Below are 20,890 nucleotides of genomic sequence, written 5' to 3'. Positions count from 1 at the left end.
TGTCTTTCCTTTTTTTCTTGCCACCTTTCAGTAACCACTAAGCAGAAAACTTTCTGACTACCCCTAGTCATTCTTTAATCAACAAAACAGTTCCCAATTCAGCTCTCTCCCACTTTACGCTCAAATAATTATTATACACATTTAAACATAGTACTTGAAGCTCGGAGGGGAAAGAGAATGAACAGGATAGGGTGGGCAAAACAAAAGACCTCTCCACACCTCTCGCACCCCTTCTCGAAGGCTGAACAGGGAGTCCCTCCTATCCTCAGTGCCTGCAACTCTCTCCACACCCAAGACCCCAGAAAGGAGAGAAAGGAAAGGAGACAGTGGGTAAGAGGGCTATCTCAGCAAACCTGTGAGTGATTAAAAAGTGACCAAGTGAATTAAGGCTTCCACAGTGATGTGAGAATATCACATGTGATGTCCCTGGTGTAGCTTTTCCAGACACAGCTGCCATTTCAGTAAACATTCATCTTGATTTCATGTTACTCTTAAATGTACTAATGACCTTATTTTTCATCCCAGACACCTGGTACCCTACTGTGCAGCTCAAAAGAAACTTGGAAAATACAGACTGTCCACCACATTCAGTTCTGTTGGTGCTAAGGTTCCCTGACTCCCCACAGATAAAAGATTGCTCAGTTGTTTTCTCAGAACTGTGTCAAGGTTTAAATTTGTTCTCTATTTGCTATGTCAAACAGATGGCCATTCTTCGTATGCAGTCCCTCCTATCTTCTCAAAATAGTCTTGTATTTAAGCCCAGTAACTTTAGTCTAGCCTTGGTATCTTCTAATACTTCGGTTTTAAAATATTTTCTTCTCAACCCCCTTGATATATTTTTAGAGTTACTGATTTCACCTTAATTTCTCCTCCATTCTTATCCAATATTGGTCTTATTCAGGGGCTGAATGGCCATCCACTTCCTTGATAATATGCCATATCCTCCAAAACCACATCTCCTCCAAGGATTAATTTCTGTTTTTAACAAGAACTTTTAATCACAGGAGTGCTTGAGTTCCCCTTCAATTACTCAGCAAGCTTCCCCCCCACCCCCACCCCAGATTTTATTTATTTTTTTATAGCTACCCTGTGGGCTTGTGGGATCTCAGCTCCCCATCAGGCCACTGCAGTGAAAGCCCATATCACTAACCACTAGACCCCTGGGAACTCCTAGCAAGTATTTATGGAGTGTCTACTATTGCAGGTACAGTTCTAGGCTTTGAAGACTCAACCATTAATGCACAAAATTCTAGTCCTCAATGGAGTTCATATTCTAGCATCTTCTGGAAGACAAATAGTAAAACGAGAAAATAAAACATGTGTTCTCTGAATCCATCTTTGAAATGGGTAACTAACTCAGTAGTTTTCAGAGAATTCAATGCTTATACTTCTGTATAGTGAAAGTACTTTATAATCTGTGAACCATCCCAGATGTAGCTGCCTAACTCCAAACATGTGATGGATTCGACCTCATCAAATGAGTTATCAGTCGGCCTTGTTCTTCGTTGTACAAGGACCAATGACTTGCCCACTAGATTAGCAGGATCTTCTAGGGAGTCAAGAATTCGAGTCAACGCCTCTGTCCCACAGCTAGGAACAACGTACTACGAACTCCAACTCAGTGCTTGTCTTTAGACCCCTTATAAGGGGTCTTCGCACTATGGGTCGTTTACTAAACGGGCGAGGTTATCACGCTTCCACCCCAGAATAAGTGAATTATTAACTCTGGTGTGATGCCTCAAAATGTGCAAGCTTAAAAACTTCCCAAGGTGATGCTGGGGGTAAACCAACGTTCGAAAATCAAAGATGTTGGTTAGAAGAGATTGGAGAACACTAGAAACTGAGGAGTCTCTGAAAAGCAAAACTAAGCTGCGTGGGAAGTTAGGCGGGGTAAGAGCAGACAGAGGAGACGGTGTTTGTATCGTCGCAAAAATCACTAATTATGCCACATTGCTCTTATCCCCAACGTCCCACCACCTTCGTGGCAACCCGTCCACACGACTTGCACACAAGGGGCGCAACGATCCCTGACTGGCAAAGGGCCCAGCGCCGGGCCTCATGGAGCGGAAGCTGGGAGACTGGTTTCCGCTGCCAGCACTCAAGATGGCGGCACGAGCGTCCACACCAGGCGAAACACATGCTCTGTGCCCTACCTCGGCCTCTCAGGTCTCACTGGACTTTTGCAAGTCACCGTGGGAACCCTCAATGGGGGGACTCCGCGCTCCGGCGGTGATACCATCTCCCATTCCCAGTCCTAAGCCCTTATACCCGTCAAAGAATGCACTGGAAGCGCACAGCCTGTTTACTTCACTCCATGCCCAGGCTGTAATACCGTCTGCGGCCAAAGCACGGCCGAGGGGTCCCAAACGCCGGGCGCTGTGGCCTTCGCCCCACTTATTGGTGGGCCCACGCCGTGAGGCGGGCCTACATGCCTATTGGGCCACGGACCATGTCAGTCTTGAGAAACCGGTAAAGGGAGAAGGAGGCATACTCAGTTATTGGGCTCTCTTTACTATCCGTCAAAGCGACATCCGGCGACGGCCACCATCTCGGCTCTTTGATTGGAGAAACGTATTCCCGGGGAGGACTCGGAGGGCGGGCTTCCGAGTGAGGTGGAAGGAGGGGGCGGGGAGGGAAGCGGAGGCTGGCGAGCTCTAGGCCGGCCGGCGCTGGCGGCTGCAAGGCCTGGACTCGGCTCAGGGCTTGCTGTGGTGGCAGCGGCGGACGCCGAGCTCAGCAGCGGGTATCAAGCACCTTTCTTTCCCTAACGGGAGGGGCACAGCCTCGCGGGACCGAGGCTTACAGAGTGAAGGGCGGCGGGGTGGAGCTGAGGGGCAGGAGGCGGGAGCGGGCGGCCGAGCGGGGTTTACCTCGGGGCCGGGCCCTGGGCCTGGCAGGGAGGGGCCGAAAGGCCGTGGAGAATTCCAGCTCCAGGGTGGGTTGGACTGGGGAGGGCTGAGGGCCTGAGAAGGCGTGGTGTTAAGCCCATGCTTGGGAGCGGGGTGGGGCCATAGGGGCGGAGGGCGGGGTGGGGTTTGGCCGTCCGGGTGGGTCAAGGCCAGGAAAGTAGCACTTGTTCGCTGCTGCCCAGAAGGCTAGAAGCCGAGGCGCCAGGAGCGGCATGGCAACTTGGTCCCAGCCGGACTCGGGTATCCGGGGCAGGGTGGGACCGGGCTCAGACCTGGCATTACTCGATCTTTAAGGGACCTTGTCCGGTTTCTGGAACTTAGTTGCTCTTGGGAGGTTTTTAGTAGTAAATTGCGTGAGAACTGGAGGGTAGTGTAAGCAGGAATTCTGGGTCGCAATTATGTTTACTCTAGCCAGATAAGGGGTGTGTGTGTGTGTCTGTCTTTGGGTAGGTGTGCGTTTGTCTTTTTCCCTTTAGGATGAAGTTGGTTAGGTGGGTCATAGCCTTGGAGATCAGATGGCTATGTCTTGGTTTATAAGGTTAATGGAAGCTCAAAAGTAGAGACTAGAACCGAAAGGCAGGTTTACTCCCTCCCCACTTGGCTGGCTGGGTTGAAGAGTTGGCCATAGCCCTCTACTTTGGATCAGAAGGTCACATGAATGAAAATAAAACATGCGTATTCAAATTCTGGACAGAATAATCCTGTCACAGACCCCTTCCCATCCCGCCAGTACCCCCACTTTTTGTGCGTGTGTGTGAAGGTAATAGGAAAGAGAAATCGGATTTTAAAGTTGGGAAAACAAAAGGTGTCATTCTTTTCTGTGGTGGTGTCCTTTCACACTCCCACGCATTAATAAATTCTCCTCTTAAGAACTTGAAGGGACAAGAATTATAGGCAGTTTTATCCTGAGAGATGGGAAACAAACTTTCTTTTAAGATAGGAAATGGACTTCTCATGCTAAAAATAGAAGCTGGGTAGTGTGTAATGGAGTGGGGGAGGGTTGGTAAATCAGATAACATGTAAAATATTTTGGATGCCCTGGGCATTATCTGCTTATCCAAAATGAGCTACCTTTTAGAGCATCACAAAATTAATATCCAGATATTGAGATCCCTTGTGGCCAGTACCTTCCTTTCATAGTTGTTCTATCTGTACAGGATTTTGTGGTTTTTCTGGGAGTGTAATAACTGGATTTATTTTTTAACAGAGATAAAAGTGGCCTTTTAATATGTTTCCTACTTTCTGCCTTGATCCTGGTATGAAAATTATAGAACCTTATCCTGTTGCTTTTGTGATTCCTGTTTCAGGTTTCTCTGGAAACCCCCCTGGTAAGTGTGGAGGAGGCGGGACACTCTGACCCAAGACAAAAGGCCTGTAGCTCCAGCCAAAGAAAATAAACCTTAGGAAGGAGAAGGAGAAAAAAAAAATCATCAGCTGTTTCTGAGAACAGCCTGCAGTGGAATCTACAGAATCTACAGAGAGGACAACTAATGTGAGTGAGGAAGTGACTGTATGTGGACTGTGGAGACAGTAAGTCACGTGGGCCTTGAGGGCCTGGACTGGGTTAGCAATAGTTGTACTTTCAGAGGTGAGGTGTCAAGAAGGGAAAAGTGAATGTGGTCTGGAGTGTGGCCTTGGCTCCAAGGGGTGTGTTTTCCTCTGAGGCCATCAGGGAGCTCAGCCCCTGTGTTCTGCCAGGGTGGGGTACAGGGTTTGGCATTGAGGAGGGTGACTTGCTGGCTGGAGCAGCAGAGCAGTGGCCTTGATTTGTCTTTCAGAAGATTTAAAAACCAAAAAACATAAACATTCTGGTCCTTCAGCAATGCTTTCTCTGAAGAAATACTTAACGGAAGGACTCCTCCAGTTCACCATTCTGCTCAGTTTGATTGGGGTGCGGGTGGACGTGGATACTTACCTGACCTCACAGCTCCCCCCGCTTCGGGAGATCATCCTGGGGCCCAGTTCTGCCTATACTCAGACCCAGTTCCACAACCTGAGGAATACCTTGGATGGCTATGGTATCCACCCCAAGAGCATAGACCTGGACAATTACTTCACTGCCCGGCGACTCCTCAATCAGGTGAGGGCCCTGGACAGGTTCCAGGTGCCAACTACTGAGGTTAACGCCTGGCTGGTCCACCGGGATCCAGAGGGGTCTGTCTCTGGCAGCCAGCCCAGCTCAGGCCTCGCCCTCGAGAGTTCCAGTGGTCTCCAAGATGTGACAGGCCCAGACAACGGGGTGCGAGAAAGCGAAACGGAGCAGGGATTCAGTGAAGATTTGGAGGATTTGGGAGCTGTAGCCCCTCCAGTCAGTGGAGACTTAACCAAAGAGGTTAGTGGCAATGTGGGGGGTGGGTGGGAAGGGTCTGGGGTTGGGGGGTGGTTTGGGCTGGTCCTGAAGGAGTATGGTTGTTGTACTAAGCCCTGTAAAGAACCAGAGAGGTTCGAAGGAGTTTCGGGCATTGATCTTGGTTAGGAATGGGCTGGATTGTCTGACTAGAATCGACCCACCTCTAAATGTACTGTCAGGGCAGTGGGAGGTTCCTAGAACATGCCTGTGTGTTTACTGCTTGGATTTCAACATGAGTCCTAGAGGCCTGGGGTGGGGGAGGGAGTCATGTTGTGATGGGCTTTGATGCGCTGTATATCTGTTGCTAAGACACAGATATTTTGTGGACTGTTGCCTTGTACCTCCCCCCACATCAAAACACACATACATATCCTAAAGTTCTCCTCCTTTGTGGTCAGGCCTGTTGTTGTTGTAAGGTCCTGATAAGGCGGCTCTCCTGGGCCTGAGCCAGGGGGTAGATTTAGATAGTTATTCTTGGCCAGGAGAGGGCCAGGCTCCCATTCTTTGCTAAAGGCCCACTGCAGGGAGTAGGGACAGGAGGGCTGGAAGCTAGAAGAGAAACTGCATTCTGCTGCTGAAGTCAGCTTGCTTTGAACTGAACTCCTGACGAGTGGCTGACATTCTGTTCTGGAAAGAAGGTGATGCAGTTGCCTTTAAGAGTGTTAAATGGATTCTGCTGCCCCTGCTCCGCCAGTGTGATAGGATGGCTTTGAACTCTGCTTTTGACCCTGTCTTGCCATGCAGTCTTAAGGAGCTTGGAAAAAGGTCTGCTTTGCTTGCCTGGCTGTTAGGGAAAGAGGGGCACTGGGCTGGCTTTTCCAGGGCTGAGACTTGAAGCAAGGGTGCATGGGGGGAGTGTTTGGTAAGAGGAGGGTGTGGAGATGCGTTGAAACTTTTACAGAAGCTGTAGAACTTGGCTCTGTCTACCAATCAGACCAGGTTTTGCCTCCCATCCTGCCTTCAAGTCTGTTCCTGAGTTCAGTTCTCTGAGTGTTAGTGACTGTCAAATCATGTAGTGACTGTCAAATCATGTGGCTTCCTCTGGGCCCGTGGTCCTCAACTGGGGATGATTTTGTGGTATCAGGGGACATGTGGCAGTGTCTAGAGACAGTTTTGGTTGTCACAACTGGAAAAGGTGTAATTGGGATCTAGTGGGGAGAGGCACGGGATACTGCTGAATTTCCTAAAAAGCACAAGACAGCCCCTAAGTAACAGATTGACCTGCCCCAAATGTCCATCGTGCCAGGGTTGCTCTGTGCTGAGCTGGCTTATACTAGCTCTACTTTGAGGGAGACTAGAATTATCTGAGCCAGGAGGCCATGAGCACTCCTTGCCTTGCAGTGCCTTTTCTGAGATTCTTACAGTGCCACCTCTCTCTGCTTCCTCTGTTCTTTTCCTTCAAATGGGCTCCAGTCTGGCACAGTGGTCTGAAGAAGTGTGCCTCCCAGTCTCCTCTTCCATCCTCCCACCCCATGGTAGCTCCTCAAGGGGTGGGTATAATTGGGCTTGGGAACTCTGCTTCTGGGAACCCTGCAGGCATAGCTTCATTCCTCTTCCTGCAGGAAGCTGTCCTGGGATGGGATGGGACGTTTTCAATGTAATTGAATGGGTGGAACTTTGACCCTGCTGCCCTGCATTTCTTGGCCTTCATGAAGTTCGTTCTTTTCCTGACCCCAGGCCTTCACTGCTCCCTTTGGAGGTTGAGGATGGGTCAGCATTAGGGGCCCAGGCTGGGCGTGGGGGAAGGGAGGATTATTGTGTCTAGAACAACATTTCCTCAGCAACTCAGGGATAAAAATACCCAGGTCCAGAGCATGTGACAGGCACTGCTGGAGCTGGTATTATCCCCGGGGTGGCAGCACTCCCCTGCTGCCAGGCCTGTTCGATGGACAGCTATAGCCCAGGCCCTTGTCAGGGATAGGATTCCCCTCGAGGTTGGCACTCTGCCCAGAGCGGGGGGTGGCCTGTGTACAGCTCTTAGCAGGCGAGGAGGAGCAGTCTGTGACCGTGGAGAACATACTGTCCCTGACCTGACCTTAGGGGCAAGGGGAGCAGCAGTGAGGATGGGAGCCAGAACTGTGACCCTGATTTTGTCAGGGCCTTATTTTCTGCTTTATAGATGTGAGCTGGGGCTCAGGCAGAGAATGCTCTTGAAAACAGCTGGGGTTAAGGGCAGGGGGATGTTTTTGTGTCCAGGACTTTGCAGAGCACCGTTCAGTGCTGGCCTTCAGGCTCCTGTCTCCCTCTTGCCTAGGCCGGGCCAGCGCCATGACATCCCTGCATATGTGTGGATGGCTTCCCCCTTCCTCTCATCTGGCCTGCTCTAGGGTGACAAAGCCCCTGGTTCCCAGTGGATCTGGGCTCACTGGGTTCCTGCCCAGCCTAGCTTTGATCCTTGGTCTTGAGGACGACTGGCCACAGCCCTACAGAGGAATGGGAAAACTCCTTCCACTTCCAGGGAAGAACTTAGATTCCCAGGGAAGCTGCGGGAGGAGTGTCTGTCCAGTCCTGAGTGGGCTGGGTAAGCAGGATGCGACAGGAGGGAGAGTGCCACCCCTTCCCCCCAGGGCTCTCTCACTGCGCCACCCTGGCTGGCTGACTGGGCTGGGTGGGGCTGCCCGCCCCTGGGTGCGTCTCCTTGAGGAGACGGAGGCGGCCCAGGGATGGGCTGGTTCCTTGCGGCAGCTTCTCCAGCTGCCCTGGTGCAGAGATTGGCTCCCGGCTGCAGCTAGGTAACAGGCGGTGGGAGGGGATTGGCTCCTTCCGCATCTCCAGCGGAGACTTGGGGGAGGAGATTGGCTCTCGTCGCAGCCTAGGTAACGACAGTGGGAGGGGATTGGCTCTTTCCGCAGCCCAGCTGCTGACCTGGGGGAGGGGATTGGCTCTCTGCAGCCTCAGCAGTGACCTGCGGGGTGGGAGGGGGAGGGGATTGGCTCCTTGCTGCAGCCTAGGTAACAAGTTTGGGGGGCATGGGAAGGGGGAGAAAGGGAGGAGCGGGAGGATAGGCCCAGGAGGGAGCTTGCTTTCCTCTGCAGCTTGAGCACGGAGCATGGGGTGGGAGTCCCATCTCACTGCAGCCTCTGCGGTGAGCTCAGGGTGGGGGCTGCCAGGCGCCTGAGTGGAACTGGGGTTGTGAGGTGGGAGGGGGCTGCTTCAGGATGGAGAAAGGGGGCTGGGCTGGGCCGCCCAGGCAGCAGCACGGGCGGGGCACCCTCCTTGGGCCCCTCGGAGCTAGCAAGGGGCCACCCTTCCAGCCTGGTTTGCTCCTTGAGAGCCACGAGCTCCTTGGAGCCCCCTGTCCGGCTGCCCGGCACCAGCTGCCCTGGGGCTCATCTCGCAGACCATGACCCGTCTGGACCGCAGCTCTCACAGTGGTGGGGGCCATGCCAAAGGGAGCCGGCCCCTTAACTCTTTGGTGGCTGGTCACCGGGTGGCCCAGCCCCCCTCTGCTTCTGGGTCCAGGGCTTCTGTTCAGGTTGGTGTGTGTGGGGAGACTGGGGGGTGGGGGAGACACCTGGGAGGTCTTAGAATTAGGGTTACGGTGGGAACAAGATGCCCCGTCAGAGCTAGGGAGGTGGGTCTAAGCTCTAAGCTAAGGATAGTGCTTTATGGAAAGTATCTGCCTTTTAACATCTGAGCGGAAGGCAACAATTCAGGATTTCTTCAGCCACATGCATGTATAGGAAATCCAAATGTCTCTTATTTATTGGGGTTGTATGCTGGTATGCTGGGTGGCAATGGGGGTGGCAGTTGGAGCAGGAACTGATCAGGAGGCGCCAGGGTAGAGTGGGAGGGAGGCATTTTGGTGCCCAAGGCGGCAGTTGTGGCTGGGCGGTGATGGGGGCTATGTCCTTGAGTGGGTTGACTGATGGCAGTCAGTGAGTCCTGGGGTGTGGTAAGGGAGTGAGCACTGGTGTGAGGGGACACTGTGGGGCTGGCCTTGGCAGGGGTGGGGTGCCCAGTGAGGATCATCTGACCGCTTGAGGCTCTCCGGGGATTGAGGCGGCTTGCTGGGATCAGCTGAGAGTGGGCATTCTAGCAGGGATGGATCTTGAGGTGAGCCTGGGCTAAGAGTTGTGGGTGTTCATCCGTACTCCTGCCTCATCTAGGGAAAGGGGGAATGGCTGTAGGAAGGGCTGGAGGTAGCCTGTAGTTGTCATTGGTTGCATCAGGTGGTTGCAAATGCAGGGATTTTCCTCTCCAGCCCACCCCACCCCTTTATGCAAATACAATGGCACCATAAGCTGATGCAAGCCTGGCCACTGCGAAGCAACTCTGCCTCACAGTTCACCCTTGCTTGCCATGGCCATCTTTCTACAAACCAGCTCTTAAGGGATTCCCGTTCCCAAAAGGAGAGCTGTCTTCTGCTTTGCCCTTCCTTCTTAAGTTGTGGTGAGACTGGCCTGCCTTTTGGCCTGGCTGTGTGTCTGGTCCAGATCCTAAGCACACAGGCTAGTGTGGTGATAGTCATGCTAGAGGTTTTTGCTATCTCTCTTTTTGTTTTGGAGGCTGGTATCTGGAAATAGATGAATGAAACCTTGCTGGTATGGAGGGGACAGCAGTAGAAGCTGGCAGGTGTAGATTGGGAGCGACCCCACCCAGGAGTAGTTGGGGTGATGCTTGGAGGGACTTTTAAGGGGCAGGACAGGGAGGGGCCCCTGGACCCCAGAGCTAAAGTCATGGTGCTCTATCTTTCAGGACATAGATCTGATTGACATCCTTTGGCGACAGGATATTGACCTGGGGGCTGGGCGTGAGATTTTTGACTACAGTCATCGCCAGAAGGAGCAGGATGTGGATAAGGAACTGCAAGATGGAGCAGAGCAAGAGGACACATGGCCAGGCGAGGGTGCAGAAGCTCTGGCACGAAACCTGCTAGTGGATGGAGAGACTGGGGAGAGCTTCCCTGCACAGGTACTCCCACCTCTGCCTACTTCTAGAAACTTCTCTTTAGAGAAGGCAGTGTGTGTCTATGGGATGGGCCTGAATGTATATCTCGGGTTGGGATCTCAGTGATGGGATCTCACAGCATCAAGTCACAGTGGTGGCTGAGGAAGTGGGAGTGGAAGAGCCGCAGCAGCGGTGGAGGGACCACACCTTATAAAGAACAGCACGCGGGAGGCAGAGCACCTAGTGGCTGTCCGCTTGCATCAGAACCCTCCACTCTCTCTCTTCTCCCCTGGAGTTTGGGGCTTGCGGCCAGCTGATAGCCTGGGGACGTAGGGAGAGTATAGCCCTACGACCACACAAGGCCTCCTTCCAGCTTTCCCTTGGAAAGGCTGGGGAAGGGGCTTTGGCCCACAGGCAGCCAAGGCCTGGGTCAGTCAGACTTAACAGTTGCTGTTGCCACAGGTGCCTGGTGGGGAGGACCAGACAGCCCTGTCCTTGGAAGAGTGCCTTAGGCTGCTGGAGGCCACCTGCCCCTTTGGGGAGAATGCTGAGGTGAGCAGGACTCTAGGGAGAGCCCACTGAGCCAGCAGGGTAGCCTGCACATGGTGTGTCTCTGTGGCTGCCCAGCGGGCCAGCTTTTGGTGTTGGCCCTCTCCTGGCTGCTGGGGGTGAGTTCAGAGGAAGAAAGATACAGAGCCTCAGGCGGTAGTCTTGGGAGGAAGGCAGAAGGTGGTCTTTCCTCCTCCCCTGTTAAACCTTCTGTGTTTTGCCCTAGTTTCCGGCAGACATTTCCAGCATAACAGAAGCAGTGCCTAGTGAGAGTGAGCCCCCAGGTCTTCAGAACAACCTTTTGTCTCCTCTCCTGACTGGGACAGAGTCACCATTTGATTTGGAACAGCAGTGGCAAGATCTCATGTCCATCATGGAAATGCAGGTAGGATTATCAGAACCAGACACAAACCTGTCGGACTTTGCGTGGGGTATCTTCATTTTCAGTTGCTTTTCCACTTCTGTGTAAAGAAAGAGGAACACCTTTCTGATTCATAAGGAAAGTGGGGATACCGAGATGTAACTGTCCAGGTGTCTCATTGGGGCAGTAGTGGGTGGAGTCAGAATTGGGGTTTGGGAAAAGCAGCCCTGGAACTGAGGCTTCTAAAGCAGGCCTGCCTCCTAGGTGCACCTTCTTCCTTTTCTTCAGGCAGGTGATCACTTGGCTAGGTGTTTCCTAGATTTAGCATTAAAACAGGCTGACATTCCTGCAGTCCTTTGCAGCCATTGTCATGTCACTTGGCCCTCACATCATCTCGCCAGCCCTTTTATTTATTTTAAAAGTGAGGACACTGAAGCTCAGAGAGAGGCTGAGTGAAATGCTTCTGGTCTTACAGCAAGTGGTGCAGCCAGGCTGGCTCACTGCAAGGCCAGGTGTTCTCTTCACTGTGCTGATTTCTCAGTGTTAGGAGCTTTTGTCCTCTCCCTCCATGATGGGGGAGTCTGGCCAGAGGTGACCGGGAGCCCATCAGTTCTGTCTTGGGGGGAGTCCACAGGGAGGAACCCATCTCTGCCAGGCCTGGTGGATCAGGTGGGCTCTGGTTTCCCATCTCTTGCATTTATACCCAGGCGGCCATGCCTGTGTTGGGTGCCTGCTAGTGTGAGCCCCCAGCCACACCAGGGGAGGGAATCTGCACAGAGTGAACGGTGACGCTCGTCTCTCCTCCCAGGCCATGGAAGTGAACACATCAACAAGTGAAATCCTGTATAATGCCCCTCCAGGAGACCCACTGAGCACCAACTACAGCCTTGCCCCCAACACTCCCATCAATCAGAATGTCAGCCTGCATCAGGCATCCCTGGGGGGCTGCAGCCAGGACTTCTCACTCTTCAGCCCGGAGGTGGAGAGCCTGCCTGTGGCCAGTAGTTCCACGCTGCTCCCGCTGGTCCCCAGCAATTCCACCAGCCTCAACTCCACCTTTGGTTCCACCAACCTTGCGGGGCTCTTCTTTCCACCACAGCTCAATGGCACGGCCAATGACACAGCCGGCCCTGAGCTGCCTGATCCGCTGGGGGGTCTATTAGATGAAGCCATGCTGGATGAAATCAGCTTGATGGACCTGGCCATTGAAGAAGGCTTTAACCCAGTGCAGGCCTCCCAGCTCGAAGAAGAATTTGATTCTGACTCAGGCCTCTCCTTGGACTCCAGCCATAGCCCTTCCTCCCTGAGCAGCTCTGAAGGTAGTTCCTCTTCCTCCTCCTCTTCCTCCTCCTCTTCCTCCTCCTCTGCTTCTTCCTCAGCCTCTTCCTCCTTTTCTGAGGAAGGTGCGGTTGGCTATAGCTCTGACTCTGAGACCTTGGATCTGGAAGAGGCTGAGGGCGCTGTGGGCTACCAGCCTGAGTATTCCAAGTTCTGCCGCATGAGCTATCAGGACCCGTCTCAGCTCTCCTGCCTGCCCTACTTGGAGCACGTTGGGCACAACCACACGTACAACATGGCGCCCAGTGCCCTCGACTCTGCTGACCTGCCACCCCCCAGCACTCTCAAGAAGGGCAGCAAGGAGAAGCAGGCCGACTTCCTGGACAAGCAGATGAGCCGGGATGAGCATCGAGCCCGAGCCATGAAGATCCCGTTTACCAACGACAAGATCATCAACCTGCCTGTGGAGGAGTTCAACGAGCTGCTGTCCAAGTACCAGCTGAGTGAGGCCCAGCTGAGCCTCATCCGTGACATCCGGCGCCGCGGCAAGAACAAGATGGCGGCGCAGAACTGCCGCAAGCGCAAGCTGGACACCATCTTGAACCTGGAGCGGGACGTGGAGGACCTGCAGCGTGATAAAGCTCGGCTGTTGCGGGAAAAGGTGGAGTTCCTCCGGTCCCTGCGGCAGATGAAGCAGAAGGTCCAGAGCCTGTACCAGGAGGTGTTTGGGCGGCTGCGGGATGAGAACGGGCGGCCCTACTCGCCCAGTCAGTATGCGCTCCAGTATGCCGGGGACGGCAGCGTCCTCCTCATTCCCCGCACCTTGGCCGACCAGCAGGCCCGGCGGCAGGAGAGGAAGCCGAAGGACCGGAGAAAGTGAGCCTGGGGAGGAAGGGGGTTGATGCTCACCGAGATGGGAACTGGAGAAGGGCTGGGCCTGGACCTGGACCTACAGCGGGGACTTTAATGCCTTCTTATCTAATAGATCTTCACAGAGGGGACGACTGCGGGTCAGTGGACAGGACGAGGCAGGCGCTGTCTGGTTCAGCTTCCCCCGCTGAGGGGAGTGGAAGTGGCCAGACCGTTTGGGTGGACAGGGTCCTCACCCCTTCCCCTTTCCTTCAGGGGAAGGGTGGTGCTGGCATTGCTGGAAGCGGACAGATGGGAAGGAAGGGACTTGTGAGCGGAAGGGGAGGTAGTAGAAAGTCAGTCTCATTTCCTGGAAGGAAAGAAAGGAAGGAAGGAAGGGGAAGAAAAATCAAAGCGGGAAGAAAATCAAAGGGCAGGTTAAGTTGGCTCTGGCCAGGATTCCAGGCATCAGGTTTTAGGGGAGACTAGATCATTTGGTGTGAGTAAACCCCACTTCACCCCAGGGGAGGGGTGGAACACGGAGTGGGTTCTGGAAGGGGCTTCTGAACTCTCCTGCCCCTGCACTTTGGCATCCCTGAAGGGGAGCTCTTGGATGATATTTTCTTGAGGTTTCAGTCATAGGGGAGCCACTGGTACCCGACACTGACTTGAAGAGTTAGGATGAAACAGTAAACAGGCAAGGGTCACAGGCCCTGTGTTGCAGCAGCCCCAACCAAGCATGTCACTCAACTGCCCTGCCATCCATCTTCCTCTGTGCCCAGTCACCCCTGAGCCGAGGCTCCCACATCTCCATCAGAGCCTGCATGCGAATGCTGTTCTCCTCCTGCCCGTGTGCCCCCGCCCCTCACCGGCTGCCTGGAGTTCTTCTGCAGCTGGGGTGCTGGCAGTGCCCCCAGTGCTGGGCCTGCAGCCTCCTGGAAGCTGCTCTGAGGCAGGGGGATGATGTGGAGAAGCCAGGCAGTATTCAGCACAACACTGGGGAGTGACCCTTCCCTCAGGCCTCCCCTACCAACAACTGGGCTTGTCACTGGAAAGACAAAAAATGAAACCCAGCAACGACGACAAAAACTAGTCCTTTTAGAGTTTCTTGCGCTTTGATTTTTTTTTTTAGGGTTTGAGCCCTGTTTCACTTGTAGGGTCTAGAATGCTTGTGTTGAGTAAAAAGGAGATACCCCAATATTCAAAGCTGCTAAATGTTCTCTTTGCCATAAAGACTCCGTGTAACCGTGTGAACACTTGGGATTTTTCTCCTCTGTCCCGAGGTCTCTTGTCTGCTTTCTTTTTGGGTTTCTTTCTAGGAGAATGAGAAGTGCATGTAAGAGGGGCTGAGGGTACCCCTTCCCCAAGCCTGTTGGCCACAGGCAGCTTCTCCGTACCCCGGTTTAGCAAGGGCTTCTGGCGGACCGCCTGGGGGAGGCAGAGAGGGGAGCGCCAAGGTGACCAGGTGGTTCCTGGACCCGTGTCTTTGTTTTCTACTGCTGTCCCCACCTCTGCCTGGGTCTAGAGTACTGTCTGCCCCAGACTAACAGGAATGAGTTCAAGTGGGGGAAGCACTGATTCTCTTCCCCACTTGGAGGGGGAGGCATTCTAACTGAGCAGTAGGGATAGAAGGCATGAGCCTGGGAAGTGCTTTTATAAATTATTTCCTTGTAGATTTATTTTTAATTTATCTCTGTGACCTGCCAGGGAGAGGAGAGAGAGAGAAAGAAAGATGCTGTGAGTACATGACAAAATAAAATAAAATGAATGATTCATTCTCAAGTGCAATTTTTCCCTATTTTGAATTTAAACTGAGTGTAAAGGAAATAGGCCCCAAGAGGAGAGCACTGACCATTGTGTGGCCAAGGCAAAGCTCTTATGGGAAGATGGGTGAAGAGGGGGGGAGGTTGACAATGCAGTCTTAAATACTGCATTAAATCTTCCAAAAATGAGTTTATTACCTTTTTGTAGGGTTTGCCAGCTGAATCCTTTTAGAGGAAGGACTCAGTGTCCTCTGGCCTTTTTCTCATAGGACTAGGTGGGTTTTGTCATATGGCCCAGCTCCTTACTAGTCCCCCTGCAGCAGACTACATTTTTAACATTGACTGTGCTGTTATTTCTCTGGTGGTCCCACCTACCAGCTGGAGTGTAGTCACAGTGATGACAGTGATGATGGAAACCTGGGAGATCAACAGACCAGCACATGCCAAGCTCTTCATTTTACCAGCAGGGTCCCAGAACTAGAGAAACAGACAATTTGACCCCAGGGTTTAAGGCATTTGAAATCCTTTCCAGCTGAGGTGACCAGAATCTTCTCCCTCAAAAAACCAAAAGCGTATGAAGTGGTGGATGCTTTAAGGTACCAGATGGTTGTTAGAACTGCCTCATGCCCATCTATGGTAGGTACTTTACAAATGCCCAAGCAATAAACAGCCACTTGGCAGTCTCTGTGAGATTACCAGACAAGGTTTTGGGCTGGAGGCTGTGTTTTCCATGATGAAACCTGTGATCTGGAACTCCCCATGTACCACTGTGTGACCTGGTTCAGTGATGCTACTAGAGTTTATTCTGTGGGGAGGAATAGAATTCTGGGAATAAGGCTGAGCTCTTAATTTGTTTCAATTTACAATGGCTTCCCACCCCCTCCCCCAACTAGTTGGAAGGGGTTGGTCAGTCCTATTAAATAAGAGCTGTTTCCTAAGGCAAAAAGAGAAGGCAGCAGAAGATGAAATGGTTAGATAGCATCACCGACTCAATGGACATGAATCATGAATTTGAGCAAACTGGGAGATAGTGGAGGATAGGGAAGCCTGGCGTGCTATATATAGTCCATGGGGTTGCAGAGTCGGACACAATTTAGTGACTGAACAACAACAAAATTGACTGTAAACCAAATAAAACAGATTTTGAAGGGAAAAAAAGGTTAAAAATTAAGTTGGAAAAACTGCTGGTAAAAAAAATATATAGAAAGCTGTGACAAGTAAAATTCAGAGTAATGTCTTTGTATTCCTTCTAGAAACGTTTCTACATATTTTTGTTTAGTACACAACTAGGCTTTAACTTTAGTTTTGCAACTTTTTAAACAGATTTTAAAGATTTTAAGAGAAAAATGCCTTACCTCCCCTTTGTTAATGTTGCTTCTGGTCTGAGAAAGTATGTTTTGGTCACCCCCTTCCCTCATGTCCCCTTTATGGAGAGATGTACAGCTGTGTCTGGGAGCTTGCTGATTAGTTGGGGCTTTGGGCCAAGTTGGTCAGCACTGCTGTGGGGCTGACCTCTTTTTGCTGTTGGCAGGTGGAGTGGGTGTTCCAGCTTCAAGGCTTTTTCTGGCAGGAAGAGGATATGAGAACTCAAGTAAGGCCTCTGAAAGCTATTACACCTGAGACAGGAAGTGAGACAAGGTCCTAGAGTTCATAGGGAGATGAGTAGGCCTCAGGACCAAACTTCTGGGTGTCTTTTTGGGTAGGGGTAAAAAGCTTGCTTTGTCTTGACTTTAGTTTTAGGCGTCATTCAAACTGATTTTCCCACACATCTTTAATTATGCAAGGCAGTGGAAATAGATCCTTTTTTTTTTTTTTTCAGGCTATGTGAGGTCTTAGTTCCTCAATGGGGCTATCCCACCCTTACCCCCTGCATGGAGTCTTAATTGCTGGACCACTAGGAAAGTCCCAGATACATTGTTTCAGTCTCTGCCCCACATAAGGTCTTACTACTGAAACTAGGGCTATTTCAGTATCAATAAAATAGATTTTCAATAAAAGTAGAAAAGAAAAAAAAAAAAAAAACAGAACCAGGGGGAGAATAGAAATCTAGAGACATGTTCCAGTGTCAAGACCTGACCTTCATAGCTGACTCCTTGCTTGTCCTGGGGAAAGCTGAACAATTAAAAACAGCTGTTGAGGAGGTACTTTCCATGGAGTCCTGTCTTAGGCTGCCTTCATCCCTGCTTTTACCACCCACAGCTACAGCAGACCTGCTCTTAAGGTCTGTTTGGCAAGTAGCTGGAAAAACAAGTGCCTTGTAGAAAAGTGTCTCCACCACCCTATTTTAACTCATCCAGTAGGGACTGACCTAGAGCAACAGCTTCAGAAGCTCAGACTAAATACATAGTTCTAGGGCATTGATGCTATGCATGTACTGAAAGGGGTACCAGGTTAGGATCTGCCTTCCTGGAAGTCATTTTCACAACCAAGTGTAGACATGCTCTAGCAAAATCCATGTGTTTGACTACTGATTATGATGAGTGGTTAAGCCTTTTTTTCCTATCCCTGATCTATCTGGGAAGTGAAAGGGACTCAGACCTTCAACTTGTCATTTTGGCAGTGTACCAAGCACCCTTTCACTTCCACATCTCACACAGAGATGTCATTCTTCTTTCCTCTAGTTCTGAATCTTACAGTAGAGAAAGCATGTGGGGACTGTGGGGATACGTGTGAAACTTAATGCGTGGTTTGAATTCCAGTCCTTATATCTAGGACTTCTTTGAAAGTTCATGTCTGCCTGAATTAGTTGAGAAACATAAATCTAGTGTACAAGTTGTCTCCAGTGGAGGGAGAATATGGGTCCTTGCTGAAGAGGTGTATTTTCACAATCAGTAGGATAGAAACCCTTGTCTTCCTTTTTGAATGTGCAGACATATTAAGTCTTAAAGTTGGTTCTTTTCCAATCTAACTGTATAATGGAGGAGGTTGCATAGTATTTGTTACTAATTCCAGTTGCTGTTTCAACCAAGGAAATAAAATCTAGTTCATCTGGAGAGAGGGAGAAAAGACCCAAGAGTTGGGGCTCTGCCTTTTGTTTTAAACAAATATAATGAGGCTAATTCAGTTGTCTTAACAAGCCTTCCAATCTTCAGGTAGGAGCTGAAGCAGTAACTGAAACTATAGGCCCATGTCCCACAGCCAGGCTCCAAAGTAGCCCAGCCTCATCTGTGGCTATGCAACAGTAAACAGGGCAGGATTGGTCAAAGTCTACTAGGATTTTAAAATCCTCATGGCATGAACAGTAGCTTTGGTACTATCACAAACTATGCAAACCATCAAGGTCAGAATGTAGACTCAGACTTGCTGGTGAATTAACACTAGCTATTTATTAACAAAAACTAGTCAGCATATATTGTAAACTTAAATGTTTTAGCCTTGCCTCAGAGTTCTGCCACCTAACTGGCCAAAGCCAAAAAAAAAAAAAAAGCCTTAGAAACACTCCTTGCTCTGCTTGCTTCAAGCAGGGCCAACTATGCTTTTTGTCCCAGTAGGATGTTTGGGGTTTTTTTTTTTTTTTTTCAGATTTCATTTGCTTTCAATACCCATCAGTTTACTCAGAAGGAGATGCTCAAGGCCAAGTCAATTAAAAGTCATACAGATGAGAAATAAACAACTCTAAACTCTGGCTAAGGAATTACTAACTTTTAGAGAAAACCTTGCTGGACTGTCATACCAAGGTGATGTGCAGGTCAGAGACTGATGGTTGTCTAAGGATCTTAAGCTCCTATATCAAACTTCTTACCACACACCAGAACATCAGGATGCTAAAAGAAAAGGTGAAGGAAGCCAAGACTTCCTTTTACTAAGTAAGCTGAGTGCTGGCCTGGTAGTGGTATTTGTATTTCAATCAAATTCTACTGGAGGGAAAACACTGAGCCTAGACTTAGTTCATTGCTATCAGTTCTGAGTTTTAAATGAGAACATCTTTACGAGAAGGCTAACTTGCATGCACATCAGGTTAATATGACTTGATCAGATAGATTTGATCTCAAACAGCCCAGCTCCATATGTAGTTCAGGATTTGGAGCCATTGCAGAAATTTGGATTTCACAGTTCCACCAAATTATTTTGATGCAGCAGTTTCTTCTAGCATCCCCCCTCTCTCTAAGAGGAAAATAACTATACCTTATAATACAGATTCCCAGTGTCACAAACCATAGACTGTAAAAGTGTTGTGTACATATGGTCAATGCTAACTAGCCAAGGGTTAATATCAAGTTGAACCCCAGTCTTAATGAGTTCTGGAATATAAGATTATATCTGAAAATAAGTACTTAAAAACTCTATTAAAAATTACTTGGAGAAGAAATGGCAACCCACCCCAGTATTCTTGCCTGGAAAAATCCATGGACAGAGGAGTCTGGCGGGCTGAAGTCCATGGGATTACATGACTGAGCATGTGTGCACGAGTGTGGAGGGAGATGGGTTGGTAGCAATAAACTGGTAGAACTTAAAAAAAAAAAAAATTACTTATAATTGGTAGTTAAAACTTTCAAATGCTATTGGAAAGCAGAAAGTTACTCCTGAGCAGTACCATTTGAGTGTTTTTGTATTTATTAATTTGAAACTAAAGGCAGTAAAGGAGCAAGGTATTTTCTTTTGACTGGCTTTGCCAGTGTCAGACAATGATTCTGTCACCAATTAGCTAGCTTTTGTTCTTCTGTAATGGGTAACTAGGGCAACAACTTAATGTATCTCCTTAACTCTTGGGCTAGAGGTCTGTGATGATGCAGTTTTGTCAAAGGCGTCTGACATCTGTTTTTGCATATCTGAAGACATGCTCTACGAATACTTTATGAAAGGAGACTTAAGATTTGTTGTGTCTATGTATATTTTTTCCCTAACACTTTTGCATGCATTTGTGGCTTCAACAATCACTTGAGAAGAATTTATCCTTCATTCTTGAGTCTAGAAATGTGTGATAATTGGCTTTTAAAGATAACAAAATTGTGTACCTTCACTTCAGTTTTCATTGCATGCATTATCAATTCCAGTGTCTTCCCTGGGAAAGAATGATATGGTTTTCTTTTTTAAAATACTTGTCTGTGCTGAGTCTTGGCTGCTGTGCCCCGGCTTTCTCTAGTTGCAGTGGATGGGCTTCCTCTCTAGTTGCTGTGCGTGGACTTCTCATTGTGATGGCTTCTCTTGTTGCAGAGGACAGGCTCCAGAGTGCACAGGCTCAGCAGTGTGGGGAACGGGCTTAAATGCCCCATGGCATGTAGGATGTTCCCGGACCAGGGATGGAACCTGTGTCCCCTTCATTTCGGGAGGATTCTTAACCACTGGACCACCAGGGAAGTCCTACACTCAGTTTATTTGGAACAAATGCTTTGAACTATTGAGTAGAGCTGAATTGATCTCAGTGGAAATCCTATTTCCCCTTTTGTAACTGAAGAATCCAGTCCTGGGACTTGCCTGGTGGTGCAGTGGATGATCCAGAAGATTCCACATGCCACAGAGTAACTTAAGCCTGTGCACTACAAGTTCTGAGTCCATGTTCTAATAAAGGCTGCACACCCCAACTACTGAGTCTGCATGCTGTAGCTACTGCAGCCTGTGTACTTAGAGCCTGTGCTCTCAACAAGAGAAGCCCCTAGCAATGAGAAGCCAGTGTGCTGCAAAGAGTAGTCCCTGCTCGCCCCAACTAGAGAAAGCCCACACAAAGAAACAAAGACCCAGCGCAGCCAAAAAAAAGAATCTAGTTCTGTTTGGGCTCTGGAGTTACAGGCAGAAAATGATGTTAAGAAAATGGATGACATTTTAATTCACTGATCAATCACAGGACCAATACCTGAAAAGTCTAGAGAAGTTGGCTTTAGCTAAGGTCATACAAATCTATGATAACAGTCAGGATCTAAAGCTAACCCCCAAATCTGTTTCCAAACGTATCATAGTTTGGAACTGCTACCAGGTCACAGACTGCTAAACACATTTTGAGCAG

At 50.0% G+C, this 20,890-nt stretch overlaps 1 protein-coding gene across 4 annotated transcripts; it reads left to right on the top strand.

Annotated features, from left to right (window-relative positions):
* The first annotated feature begins 2,611 nt into the window (after positions 1–2,611).
* On the top strand, positions 2,612–19,909 carry NFE2L1 (NFE2 like bZIP transcription factor 1). 4 transcript variants are annotated; one of them, XM_061143837.1, is made up of 6 exons: positions 2,612–2,743; positions 4,217–5,241; positions 9,991–10,173; positions 10,612–10,701; positions 10,925–11,083; positions 11,868–19,909. In XM_061143837.1, the coding sequence occupies exons 2-6, from the start codon at positions 4,732–4,734 to the stop codon at positions 13,215–13,217; spliced, it is 2,292 nt and encodes a 763-aa protein (XP_060999820.1). In that variant the 5' UTR covers positions 2,612–2,743; positions 4,217–4,731; the 3' UTR covers positions 13,218–19,909. The 4 variants fall into 4 exon arrangements, with proteins under 4 accessions (XP_060999820.1, XP_060999818.1, XP_060999821.1 ...); XM_061143835.1 differs by having other exon boundaries at positions 9,958–10,173; XM_061143836.1 differs by lacking the exon at positions 2,612–2,743 and adding an exon at positions 3,046–3,149 and having other exon boundaries at positions 9,958–10,173.
* The last annotated feature ends 981 nt before the right edge of the window (positions 19,910–20,890 follow it).

Source organism: Dama dama, chromosome 5 (genome assembly GCF_033118175.1).
Source record: "Dama dama isolate Ldn47 chromosome 5, ASM3311817v1, whole genome shotgun sequence".
Lineage (NCBI taxonomy): Eukaryota > Metazoa > Chordata > Mammalia > Artiodactyla > Cervidae > Dama > Dama dama.
This window is presented reverse-complemented; position numbering and strand designations above follow the sequence as displayed.

Excerpts from the sequence above, each read along its gene's own strand:
- NFE2L1 (XM_061143835.1), top strand. The coding sequence starts at position 4,732 with ATGCTTTCTCTGAAGAAATACTTAACGGAAGGACTCCTCCAGTTCACC. Across the intron at positions 10,174-10,611 it reads GGGAGAGCTTCCCTGCACAG|GTGCCTGGTGGGGAGGACCA; the intron begins GTACTCCCACCT and ends CTGTTGCCACAG. Across the intron at positions 10,702-10,924 it reads CCTTTGGGGAGAATGCTGAG|TTTCCGGCAGACATTTCCAG; the intron begins GTGAGCAGGACT and ends GTTTTGCCCTAG.